The sequence below is a fragment of the Sinocyclocheilus rhinocerous genome, unplaced genomic scaffold, assembly GCF_001515625.1.
Source record: "Sinocyclocheilus rhinocerous isolate Xijiao unplaced genomic scaffold, SAMN03320098_v1.1 scaffold5295, whole genome shotgun sequence".
NCBI classification, from domain to species: domain Eukaryota; kingdom Metazoa; phylum Chordata; class Actinopteri; order Cypriniformes; family Cyprinidae; genus Sinocyclocheilus; species Sinocyclocheilus rhinocerous.
The window spans coordinates 30243-43846 of NW_015660953.1; the positions used below are offsets into that span (position 1 = coordinate 30243).

At 41.7% G+C, this 13604-nt stretch overlaps 1 protein-coding gene across 2 annotated transcripts in view; it reads left to right on the plus strand.

Moving 5' to 3' along the window:
• LOC107726154 (mitogen-activated protein kinase kinase kinase kinase 4-like) overlaps positions 1–13604 on the plus strand; it is a 45321-nt gene that overhangs the window by 29455 nt on the left and 2262 nt on the right. For both annotated transcript variants that reach the window (XM_016535664.1, XM_016535665.1), the window contains 7 exons: positions 273–378; positions 1211–1378; positions 2326–2469; positions 4579–4713; positions 4841–4941; positions 6068–6217; positions 6302–6461. In XM_016535664.1, the coding sequence (XP_016391150.1) occupies positions 273–378; positions 1211–1378; positions 2326–2469; positions 4579–4713; positions 4841–4941; positions 6068–6217; positions 6302–6461 (964 nt within the window). The remainder of the gene's footprint in view (positions 1–272; positions 379–1210; positions 1379–2325; positions 2470–4578; positions 4714–4840; positions 4942–6067; positions 6218–6301; positions 6462–13604) is intronic.

A 13604-nucleotide genomic window follows, 5' to 3' on the forward strand; every position in this document is an offset into this window, starting at 1 on the left:
GTTCTTTCTTTCTTAGAATTGTAATGATCGTTGTTTCCATCATTCAATTCATCTTTTTTTCCCACCAACCACCATCAAGTCATTCAGCATGTTTTGTCATCTGTGTGTTTAGTTGTAGCTGTTAGACTGTTAGTCTTAAGCTTTTTACAAGCATTATTACAATTAATAAACTAGAGAATGCTTACATTTTGAGTGTTATTCTGCTCTTTAACTTTGAGGTGTAACTGTTTGTTTAGGTATTTTCTCATTCTTTGCTCATAATGTTCTCACAGACTCCCACCGTGCCGAAGCACAAGTCTTCCTCATCTTTCACACCCTTCATTGACCCGCGTCTCCTCCAGGTCTCTCCATCCACCGGCAGCGCGCTCAATAATGCTGGTAAGTGTGATGACTGCAGTTCCCTGTGTGGCCAGCAGAGGACAGTCTCATTGCTGGAGCATCATGGTCCACTGGAAACACGGCCATCATAAGAGCCTCACCCTAACCTAACCTCTAGTTCTGCTGCTTTTGAAGAACACGACAAACAAGTTGAAATTATTTTTTGTGGTAATCAACATTATGACACAAATGCTGTCGATTGAACCCAAAATAACATGACAGAGATTTTGATGTTTTAATAATAATCAGGACCGGATTATCATGTCTATCATTTGACCTTTTTGTCAGATCTGATGTTCGCTCAGCCTTCTGTCGCGCAGCTGCTGAACTTCTCATCAAAACAATAGCTAGCGTTCAGACACGATAAAGCACGATACTCTTTTCTCTTGTTCTTGTGTGGAAAAATTAACATGAATGCTTTATGAATGATTTTAAACAAATATAATAATTTATATGAATTTTTTTGCTCCTTGGCAAACTAATGATATTTTAAGTCCAGTCAAATCAAATGTCATTCAATTACATGTTTTTAAAATTATATAGGGGTTAATGTAATACACCACCATTCAAAAGGGGATCAGTAAGATTTTTTTAATGGTTTTGAAAGAAGCCTCTTCTGCTCAGCTGCATTTATTTGATCAACAATACCGTAAAAACTAGTATCACAAAATTTCACTATGTTATTGTCCAGCTCTAATCTGCTAAATGTGATTATAAGGTATTATAAACGTAAACTTCATGATTTTTTTTTATTGTAAAGCTGCTTGAAACGATGTGTATTGTGAAAATCTCTGTATAAATAAATGTGGCCTGATTTGACTTGGTTCCTCAGGTTACAGTAATGACGCTCGACTGCAGGAGGCTCTGCGGCAGGACGCGTCTCGTAAGGGATCGGTGGTCAACGTCAATCCTGTCAACACACGGCCACAGAACGACACGCCAGAGATCCGCAAGTACAAGAAGAGGTTCAATTCAGAGATCCTGTGCGCTGCTCTCTGGGGTGAGTGATGTTAAAAACCAGAGCCCACAAAGAGCATGTCATGATTCCTGACCCAAAAGACAGAATCGACCACCAGAGTCTGACCGTAAGGGCAGGAACAAACAATCACCAAAATCAGAGGAACCAAGGCTCTGTGATATTGATATGTCAGTGCACGTTTTAGCATTTATTTGTTACATGTGCAAAGCATTATTTTGATGAGTTGTTCACTAGTTACCTAAGAGCTGACACTGACTCTCAAACCTGAAGTAGTGAAGTGAAACTCCAGCAGGATTTGCTCTTAGCAGTGAAAGAAGTGCGGTTCAGTCTTCAATTACAGCAGCTATGAATCCAGTACTACAGAAACACACAACGACACTACAGACTGCTTCTTCTCAAATCACAGAAAAATCAGGCCTGTGTGCTGTGTATATCACAACAAGACTCTGAAACAACTTTCTATTTCGGCTCTCTGCCTTCAAACCATCCTTCATACAATCAGAGTTTTATTTCCAGGTATGTTTACACATATGAGGAATTGGTCATGGTGACAGAAGCTTGCACAGCACAGACAGAAACTTCTCACCATCCAGTCAAGTCCTTGTGTATAAAAAAAAAACTGCATGAAAATTTTTTGGGTTTCAGAAATGCGTGACATTGCAGAAGAAAAGTAGGCTTTGAACAGTGTCGTGTGAATTAACACTCAAGTTCCAGTTTACTGGAGTGTGTTGATGATGCCAGAAAAGCATGATTGAAGACCCATATTACTGCATCAGTAATGAGATCAGCGAGTCATCTTGAGGTGGTTTCTGGATGCTTGTGTGTGCTTTGTGGTCACTGAATCACCGCTGGCCATCAAACATAGGCAGTGTGACTTAGGTTTCAGTGATTTTGTACATGTCAGTGTGATTGGGACGTCAGAGGACTGTCTGAAGACGTGTTTCCCTGTCTTTCTGTCTTCTCTTCAGGTGTGAATCTGTTGGTTGGGACGGAGAGCGGCCTCATGCTGCTGGATCGCAGCGGTCAGGGGAAAGTCTACCCGCTCATAAGCCGCAGACGCTTCCAGCAGATGGATGTTCTGGAGGGACTCAATGTGCTCGTGACGATATCAGGTAACGCAGCCTCACTTTAACACGCGTGATCTCTGGATAGTGAACAGCACAGAAGGCAGGGAGGTTGTTTCTGTGTGTTCGTGTGACAGCAGGCATATTTCAGTGTCACTTCGCTGTTGCGTAACATCCTCTCGTGTTATTTGGTTCTCTCGAATACAAGCACAATGTAGTTCCTGTATTTTCCTCTGTTTCTGTCTCTGTGGTCGAGTCTCAGACATGACGTGTGATGTGGAAACTGTGATCAGTTTAAAACTGAGCAATTGTGCAAATGCTGTTTGAATATTGCGCTAACACATGCTGTAGTTTATCATGTTTAGACGTGGTGAAATATTCCATTACACACACAGACGCTTTTGAAACAGCTGTGGGATTTAAGAAACTTTCATTACACTCTTAAGATCCAAATCAGCCTCACAAGGTGGTAAACTGGGGAAAATATTTTGTTATATACAGATCCTCCTGTCAACCCTATTGGCAAAAGGCATCTTAGGAACCGCACTCCATTGGTTGGAGTCTTACCTCTCAGATAGGTCCTTCAAGGTAACTTGGAGAGGTGAGGTGTCCAAGTCACAACATCTAGCTACTGGGGTGCCTCAGGGCTCAGTACTTGGACCACTTCTCTTCTCTGTCTACATGGCATCCCTAGGTTCTGTCATTCAGAAACATGGCTTTTCATATCACTGCTATGCTGATGACACTCAACTCTACCTCTCATTCCATCCTGATGATCCGACAAAAGCTGCTCAAATCTCAGCTTGTCTAACAGACATTTCTTGATGGATGACAGACCCATCACCTTCAACTCAACCTGGCTAAGACAGAACTGCTTGTGGTTTCAACAAACCCATCACTTTATCAAAATTTCACCATCCAGTTAGGCTAATCATCCATAACTCCTTCAAAAACAGCTCGAAACCTTGGAGTTGTGATTGATGATAAGCTGAATTTCTCAGACCACATTGCTAAAACTGCCCGGTCCTGCAGATTTGCTTTATACAACATTAGAAAGATCAGGCCCTTTCTTTCAGAACAATGCAACACAACTCCTTGTTCAAGCTCTTGTTCTATCCAGGCTGGACTATAGCAATGCTCTCTTGGCAGGTCTTCCAGCCACTTCTATCAAACCTCTACAATTAATCCAAAATGCCGCTGCAAGATTAATCTTTAATGAGCCAAAAAGAACGCACGTCACACCACTTCTATCAAACCTCTACAACTAATCCAGAACGTGTCAGCAAGAGTAGTCTTTAACGAGCCGAAAAGCTCTGCACCCCTTTACCTAAATTCATTACTTCAGATTTATGTGCCTCTAGAAGCTTGCGTTCTGCAAGTGAATGGCGCTTTATTGTTCATCCCAAAGAAGCACAAAATCACTTTCACAGACTTTTACATTAACTGTTCCCTCCTGGTGGAATGACCTGCCCAACTCAATCCCAGCAGCTGAGTCCTTAGCCATCTTCAAGAATCAGCTAAAAACACATCTCTTCCATCTTTATTTGACCCTCTAACTCTAGCACTCTCTATTCTAATTCTATTCTTACTACTTGTCTTCTTTAAAAAAAAAAGAAAGACCCTCTGACACTAGTCCCTAGTCTTTTTCTATTTCTGTTATCTGCTTGTTTTCTTTTTATTCATTATAAATAAAAAAAACTTGCTATGTGTACTGTGTTAAGCTAACTGAGACTTCTCACAGCACATATTATTGTCCTTTTGTTGTTCTGATTGCTTCTATTGTTCTCACTTGTAAGTTGCTTTGGATAAAAGCGTCTGCTTAATGTAATGTAAATGAAATAGAGCTGATAAGCTGTCATTCATCTGTCTAACTCATTTATAACAGCACAGGACCGTTTAAAATGAACTCTAAAACTGCGTTCTCCCAAATACTGAAACATGAGACTGGCGTGGGAACCGCCGTCTCCTTGCAGTGGATCTCCGTGTGCCGCTGTTTGACTTCTTTACACATTTCAAAAGCCCTTCAGAGTAAATGAGCTGATACAACATACCTACATATACAGCGAGCACATTTAGCCCAGCACACAGCATTGATCTGGATGTTCTGTAAGTTTGGACCAAAAGAGCAAGAGAACTGAACAATTTTTTTTTTTGTAGGGAAGAAGAATAAATTGCGGGTGTACTATCTGTCCTGGCTGAGGAACAAGATCCTCCATAATGACCCTGAGGTGGAGAAGAAGCAGGGCTGGACCACCGTAGGAGATCTAGAGGGCTGTGTGCACTACAATGTTGGTATGTGTTCATATCTGAATGATTCTGTGCTGCTTTGTGATTTCTGCTCCTTAATCAGGCATTGATCTGATCGTCTGCATTTGTCGCACAGTACTTGCACTGACGTGTGTGGTTTGTTTCTCTGTAGTGAAGTACGAGAGGATCAAGTTCTTGGTTCTGGCCCTGAAGAATTCAGTAGAGGTGTACGCGTGGGCTCCCAAACCGTACCATAAATTCATGGCTTTCAAGGTGAATACACTAGAATGACCGTGAGTGTGAGTCAAGCGTGATGTTTTGAGCTGTGCAGGAGTCAGTCTAGTCCAGTGCTTCTCAACTGGTTTGGCCATGGGACACACATTTTCCCATGGTCATCAAGCCATGACCCACTTTTTTATAATATAGATAGATAGATATAGATATAGATATAGATAGACCCACTCAGAATGCAATATGTTTTTAAGCAATTTCAGCTATTTGTTCTATGCATTAGAAGAAGTGTAAGAACACGTTTATATGTGTATGCAAACATTGTTCTGGTGGAAATTTCGTGTGAGAGCATAATTGTGCAGCTTCTACACACAGTTGCTAGTGAATGTTAGCATGCTTTATTTTTAATTTGATAAAAATGGTTCATCTAGGGATTTTGGGGGGGCTTCATCTTTCAGCTATGAAATCATCTGCATCGGCAGTGTCACGTAATTGTCCGTGAGATTTAATTCTGTGAGTGACATTTTCCAAAGACAAGCACTCTTGGTTTCAGTGATCGTTTACGTGATGACAGAAGGACAGGTTTTCCATCAACGACCAGCAGCTGGTTTCTAGAGTAAGGGAGAGGTGTGACTGGAGTTAGTTTGATGCTCTCGGACACAAACACCATCCATCCTAACCCCTCAAACCACTTGTGTTTCAGACGTGTTGTTCTCTCTCACCACACCTCCTATTCCTCACTCGAGCACTGAAGCTTTACATGCATTCAGTGGCTATGAACATTAGCAATGATTGCAAATGACAGAACAAAGGCCGCTTGTTAACACTAAGAACGATAACTATGAAGTGTTTAGCCTCCAGATGACAACTTTAACAATAACAACACAGAGGGACAATATCGGTGGAATCGCTTTCAGAGCGATAAATGATAACAACATTGACAGCCAATCAGAATCCAGCTGACTTTCAAGAGCTTGAGCGTTTAAAGTGGCAGATGACAGAACTAATAAACAGAACATTATCATTCGCTGGTCTGGATGCTAATGTAGTTATCGTTGTTGGTGTGGATGGGCCTTATAACTGACATATGCTGATATTTTTTGTGATCTTTAAGATTCTCACAATGAAAGAATGACAAACCTGAGACGTTTTCCTCTTTGTGTGGTAGTCGTTCGGTGATCTGGTGCACAAGCCGCTGCTGGTTGACCTCACAGTTGAAGAAGGCCAAAGGTTAAAGGTCATCTATGGGTCCTGCTCTGGCTTTCATGCTGTGGATGTGGACTCAGGAGCCGTCTATGACATTTATCTGCCAACTCACGTATGTACTGATGGTGAAAAGCATCTAAGTTTGTCCAGCGGTGTGTTCCTGACCCTTCATCTTCCTCTTTCTTCATTGCTTTAGATTCAGACCAGTATTCAGTCGCATGCCATCATCATCCTGCCAAACACGGATGGCATTGAGCTGCTGGTGTGTTATGAAGACGAGGGCGTGTATGTCAACACCTACGGCCGCATCACCAAAGACGTGGTGCTCCAGTGGGGCGAGATGCCCACCTCCATCGGTGTGTGAAGGATGCCTCCACTGCTATTCAATCCTCACTGTGTCTTGGTTTTAAGAAAGCCAAGTAGTATTTTATTAGTCAGTAACTGTCAGTATCTTTACATGTAGTTATAGTCAAGCTGCAGTGATTTTTGCATAGTTGAGCTTCACTGTACAAGTATTATTGAATATGTGAAGTGTTGAATACACATCACGTATCACACCAGCCGCTCTAAAGGGAAGAGTTCAGTGCTGGGAAGGACTCTAGCCCAGAACAGCCAAGCTATTAACATCGTCAAAATAGAAAAGCTCTATTTTTATTACAGCTACTGAGGGCGTGACATGTAAATTTGACATCTTTCTCTCTTTTGATTGTCATCTTCCATCTATCTCTTTTTTTTCCTTAAAAAATTGCATTTGATGTAGTCTCCCATATCCATATAGAAGTTTATCCTACTACTTTAGTTTGCTTTTGAGTGCTGTTTGCTTTCAGTCACTGTATTTTGTCCTGACTGTAAGCCTGGCTTATTTATTTGATAATTCACTGAGATATTAAATAGGCAGGGCAAACGGCCAGTAATGATTTTTAGGGGTCCAAGCACCAGGTGCTGGAAAAACCTAATGTGTTTGTACTGATTTTCTTATTTTCCTTATTGCTGCCATAAAAGATTATGGGCGTCAGAGACCATTAATTATAGAGACTCCAGACTTGGTCCCAAACGTGCACATCTACTCAGTCACAGACACACCAACCGACTTTGAGACATTTTGTTTTAAGGGTTTAGCAGTGATTTTGGACTTCATTAAAATAATTTGTGAGATTTTTAAACATCTTGTGCTTGAGTTGGAGCCCCACTGATGACAGAATGATCTCAGTATCTCAGCATGATGCCACTGGCATGAAGCAGCAAGCACCCAGCAGAAGGTTTGGATGGCGACACATGACTGTGCTCTCACCGAAATCCTGGCCTCTTTGCATTCCTTTTCCCAGCATTTGCCATCTCCTCAAATCTCATCCGACTCTTCATCAGCTCCCGCCTCTCAGTCACCTGATGCATCGCCTCTAACCCCCCAGCGCTTCTCTGCTGATCCCAGTGCACCCTAATGTTCAAGCTTCAGCTGTTCTCTTCCCTCTGGACCATTCACATATGGCCAGGATCATCACTCTCCTCTCAGTCACGGGTGACCACTATGTGGGAAGGTCAGGGTGGCTCGTGCTCTGGTGCATTTGACCATCCTGTCTTCCGCCGTAAGGTGTCCAAAGCCTCGTTCAGACTGTCAAATCTGATTGAAATCTGACCCTGTTTACATAGTCTGAATGGCAACAAACTACATGAAATATAATTTTTGCAAATCCGTTTTGAGCTACATTCATATGTGTTTTGAAATCCTTTTCAAATCGAATTTCTGGAAATGCTTTTCAGTCTGACTGCTCAGATCGGATTTTGCGTAGCTTTTTCACGTTCGCACGCCACGTAAAAAGTAAACACATCAGAAAACATGGTGAACGTCCTTGCAGAAACAAGGTTGTGTTGTTGTGAATAGCAAGGCAAGTGGAAAATGACAATATACTGCTAGTCTACCCACCCAGTTTTGAGAGCAGCGGAGAGACGGCAGCACAGAACACTGCCTCATAAGACGTAATGTTACGGGCAGCCGTAGTGTAGATGGCATCCAGTGTGAATGATGAGGCCCAGACGGAAGCTGGATGGAATGGGCTCACAGAGGCTGTCTAAGACAGATTAGCTGTGTGAGGGGCTGTGGGAGATCTAGAAGCACTCATAGACATGACTGTGCAGCTGGATCTTCACCTGAGGGTTCACTCCTCACACTCCAGAGCCCATGACTCCTGCACAGTGAGACTGAAGAATGAAAATCACATTGTCTATACTGCACTCAACCTGGCCGTTATTGCTCAACTTCTTGGGAAAAGCCCAAACCTGTCCAGTCCAACACCGTTGACAGCTCTGTCCCGTCCTGACTGCCACACTCACACGGTGATAAATGGGGTGTCCTGCAGGGCCGAGTGGATTCTGGAACAGCGGGAAACTTCATGGACCAATCGCAAATCCTCAACACCTCCATGGGTGTCCTTTAGAGAAAGGCGGTGTGTTTTGATAACTCCACCTTGCACCTGTCTGTGCACCAGCATCAGGAGCAAGTGCTGTTCCACCTGATTTACTCCTTTGACTTCCCTCTGGCTCATCTGACACCACCCTCACTCTGGGTGCTCCTCTGGCATCATCCTGGAGTGGGACCCTCGATGCCAGACCACATGTCTGTTCCCCCGAAACCTCCCTTTGAGCATCTAGAGTCTCTGGAGTCCCTCCCCAGGACTCTGACCTTCAGGAGGAGTTCAGGTCCTACAGCTGCGCTATCGAGCTGCTCTTCCCCATATCTTCTCAGTAGTCGTGCCTCCGCTGTCGAGTCTAAGCATGCGCACTAGTGCGTGTCAGGGACAGTCGTGCTTCCACCGTCTCTTCTGGGGCTTGATCAGGCCTCGTCTGTGCTTCCAGTGACTGTTACCTTGGTCCAAAGCAGCTCAACTGAGTCGTAAACAAAGGTGGAGACGGTCAGCACTGATGCTTATCTCCTTTTGTTTTCATCAACATCTGAGAAATTTAAAACCATTTTTCTACTCAACCTGCTTTCTGCGCAAAACTCACTTCATATTAAATATGAATGAATGTTCCCTTATGTTTTTATTTTGTACTATCTGTTTAATGACCGTCAGTGAGTCTGACCATCTCTCAGTGTGATCTCAGTGCCTCGTTATCATAATGAATGCTTATAGTCATTAGCTGAAGTGTTAGTGTTCTCGTCGTGTCAGGTGCTGCATTAAAAGGCTTTCATGTGTGTGCTGTGGATTAACCCTTACGTTACAGGAGCTAAAATAAGAGCAGCATGACGTGATATTAGAATAAAAAGGGGGCCTTTATTTTCCAAATTGTATTTTTTTTTTGGTTAAATTAAATTTAAGTTATTAAAAAAAAATGTCTAATTAATCGAAATTCTGAAAATTACATACAATTTAACAACAATTTACAAAAATTACATATTTAGGGTCCCATGAAATAGAGAGTGAAGAGAAGGATGGAGAATTTGAATTTAGGAAAAATAACCTGAGGCAGAAGTCTCTAAACTCATCCTTTCTAATCATCCTACTACTTGTCCGCTTGATCCTATTCCATCTCATCTCCTTCAGGCCATTTCTCCTGCCGTTGTACCTGCACTCACTCACATCGTTAACACATCCCTTCACACTGGTGTTTTTCCCTCAACATTTAAACAGGCTCGTATAACCCCACTTCTTAAGAAACCCACCCTTAACCCATCTCTTTTAGAGAACTACAGACCGGTTTCCCGTCTACCTTTCATTGTAAAAACACTTGAACGAGTTGTGTTCAACCAAGTCTCAGCCTTTCTCACACAGAACAACCTCCTGGACAGCAACCAATCTGGCTTCAGAAGTGAACATTCGACCGAGACTGCCTTGCTTTCAGTTGTTGAAGCCCTAAGACTGGCAAGAGCGGCTTCCAAATCTTCTATACTTATTTTGCTGGATCTGTCTGCTGCTTTTGATACGGTGAACCACCAGATTCTCCTGTCAACCCTATTGGAAAATGGCATCTCAGGAACCGCACGCCAGTGGTTTGAGTCTTACCTCTCAGATAGGTCCTTCAAGGTATCTTGGAGAGGTGAGGTGTCCAAGTCGCAACATCTAGCTACTGGGGTGCCTCAGGGCTCAGTACTTGGACCACTTCTCTTCTCTATCTACATGGCATCACTAGGTTCTGTCATTCAGAAACATGGCTTTTCATATCACTGCTATGCTGATGACACTCAACTCTACCTCTCATTCCATCCTGATGATCCGACGATAGCTGCTCGCATCTCAGCATGTCTAACAGACATTTCTTGTTGGATGACGGACCATCACCTTCAACTCAACCTGGCTAAGACAGAACTGCTTGTGGTTTCAACAAACCCATCACTTTATCAAAATTTCACCATCCAGTTAGGCTCATCAACCATAACTCCTTCAAAAACAGCTAGAAACCTTGGAGTTGTGATTGATGATAAGCTGAATTTCTCAGACCACATTGCTAAAACTGCCCGGTCCTGCAGATTTGCTTTATACAACATTAGGAAGATCAGGCCCTTTCTTTCAGAACATGCAACACAACTCCTTGTTCAAGCTCTTGTTCTATCCAGGCTGGACTATTGCAATGCTCTCTTGGCAGGTCTTCCAGCCACTTCTATCAAACCTCTACAATTAATCCAAAATGCCGCTGCAAGATTAATCTTTAATGAACCGAAAAGAACGCATGTCACACCTCTGTTCATCAATTTGCACTGGCTACCAGTAGCTGCTCGCATTAAATTCAAGGCATTAATGTTTGCCTACAAAACCACCACTGGCTCTGCACCCATTTACCTAAATTCATTACTTCAGAGTTATGTGCCCTCTAGAAGCTTGCGTTCTGCAAGTGAACGGCGTATTATTGTGCCATCTAAAAGAGGCACAAAATCACTTTCACAGACTTTTTCATTAACTGTTCCCTCCTGGTGGAATGACCTGCCCAAATCAATCCGAGCAGCTGAGTCCTTAACCATCTTCAAGAAACGACTAAAAACACATCTGTTCCACCTTTATTTGACCCTCTAACTCTAGCACTTTCTATTCTATTTAAATCTACTTTATATATTTATCTTCTTTTTTTATAAAAAAATGCTTTGAATGCACCAGTAAATACCCCTGTAAATGTTGTACAGGAGGTTCTGTGATGGATTGATGGGTGCGGGGGAGTGGAAGAAAACTCCCTGTCATATAATGAAAGATGAGGCAAGTTTCAAGAAATCACTTAACAGAGCAGCAGTGTACCGGCTAATCCATATGGTTCTGCTTTGAACTGTCTTGTACGGTGACCGGGAGGGGACATGTTTGGTTCACTTAGTTTTGTCGTGACCACGACATATTAACTCGTGGGAACGTGTTAATGTGTCATGGCCACGAGATATTAATTTGTGGGAATGTCATATTAACTCATGGGAACGTGATAATATGTTGTGGTCATTTTCATTTTGTCGAGGTAAAGACATCTTTATGTCGTGGCCACGAGATCCTATGTTGAGGGAACAACATCCATTTCTCGTGGATATGACTTCTTATGCTTCTTATGAACAACATATTTGTAGGGTGACCATACGTGCCATTTTCCCAGGACGCGTCCTGGCCAGGATTTGTTTTGGCTTTGTTTTCCTGTTTTCATGCTTGGTGAAGGTAATGATCGAAAAGTAGTTTGACCAATAACATGCAAGCATTGTACATAATGGACCAATCATGGCGTGTGAGAAGGTGGGATCTACGGTCAAAGCAATGCAATTATGCGTACATAGGATGTGTGTTCGACTTAAAAGCAGTGCGGCTCAGATCGATCAGTGTTTGACATCAAAGTACCTCGAGAGCATTTGGAAAGCATAAGGAACCGTCTGTATGGTACTTTGATGCCATACACCGATCGGTCTGCACACGCAAACAAAGCCAAAACCTAGATATTTTAGGCAATATAGAAATCCTGGCCAGGACGCGTCCGGGGAAAATGGCACGTATGGTCACCCTAGTTATAGTATTTAAATTAAAAGTATATTCTTATCAAATGACAACCTCTGTATAAATTTTACTGACTCCATGATGCCTAAAAATTAATTGCAAACTTACAGTATGTTTAGCTATGACAGCATTTTGTAAAAACAGAGAGGTAATTCAAGGTGGATATTTTAAAAGCGTCAGCTTCTATATTTGTGTCTAGACCATGTTGTTTTACTATAGAGTGGGTGTACTTGACTACAGAGGGTCTGAAGCGTGTATGAATATGAGTTCCTGTGCTGCCTACTGCAGCCTGTTCAATGTGTCAGAAGAAAATAAAATAGAGCAGGAGGCTTCCATTGTAGTGAGACCAAAATCGCAAGACACCCAGTTTCAATACTCAGTCTGATACACCTAATTAGAGTATTTACACATTTGTGGTTAAAGGAATCGTTTTCCCACAAAGGCAAATTTGCTGAAAATTTACTCAACCTCAGGCCATCTAAGATGTGGATGAGTTTGTTTCTTCATCAGAACAGATTTGGAGAAATGTGGAGTCCAAACAGCTGATAAAAACCTCACAGTAATCCATAAGTAATCGACACGTCTCCAGTCCATCAATTAACGGCCTGTCAAGCGGAAAGTTGCATTATTGTTAGAAACAAATCCATTTTAGACGTTTTAACTTCAAACCATTGCTTCCAGCTAAAATACATATTTCAGCTATGCATTTTAAACATATACATAGTATTTTACAAATATGTATGGTAAAATTCATACATAATCCATAAAAACACTTACTCTAGTGAAAACGTCCATTCCGTCCTCATTTCACATCAAAATCTACCAACATATTTGGACCTGTTTTCGACTGTTATTGCTTGTAAATTATGCTTGATTCGTGCATATTTCTCTCCTGATTTAGACAAGATGATTTTTTAAAAATATATATACTGGAGAAAGCAATATTATGACTAGAGGACTGGTATTTTAGCCGGAAAAGAGTTTTGATGGATTTGTTTATTACAAACATGAAGCGTTTCACTTCACAAGACATTAATTGATGGACTGGAGTGGTGTGGATTACTTGTGGATTATTGTGATGTTTTTATCAGCTGTTTGGACTCTCATTCTGACGGCACCCATTCACTGCAGAGGATTCATTGATGAAAAACTGATGTAATAATTATAATTTAATAATTTATGCATTTAGCAGACGCTTTTATCCAAGACGCTTTTATTATTTTTAATAATAATAATAAATCATGACTATTTTCATAATGACTGAAAATGGTAGTTGCAAACAAATTCACGCCATTAAGCCAATTCACGTTAAGCTTCCCTAAACACTAGGTTTATTTATAGGGCAAACAACATACAAACTGTTTAGCATTAAAGGATTAGTTCACTACCAAAATAAAAATTTCCTGATAATTTACTCACCCCCATGTCATCCAAGATGTTCATGTCTTCTTTCAGTCGCAAAGAAATTAAGGTTTTTGAGGAAAACATTGCAGGATTTTTCTCCATATAATGGACTTCAATGGGACCCAACGGGTTGAAGGTTTCAGTACA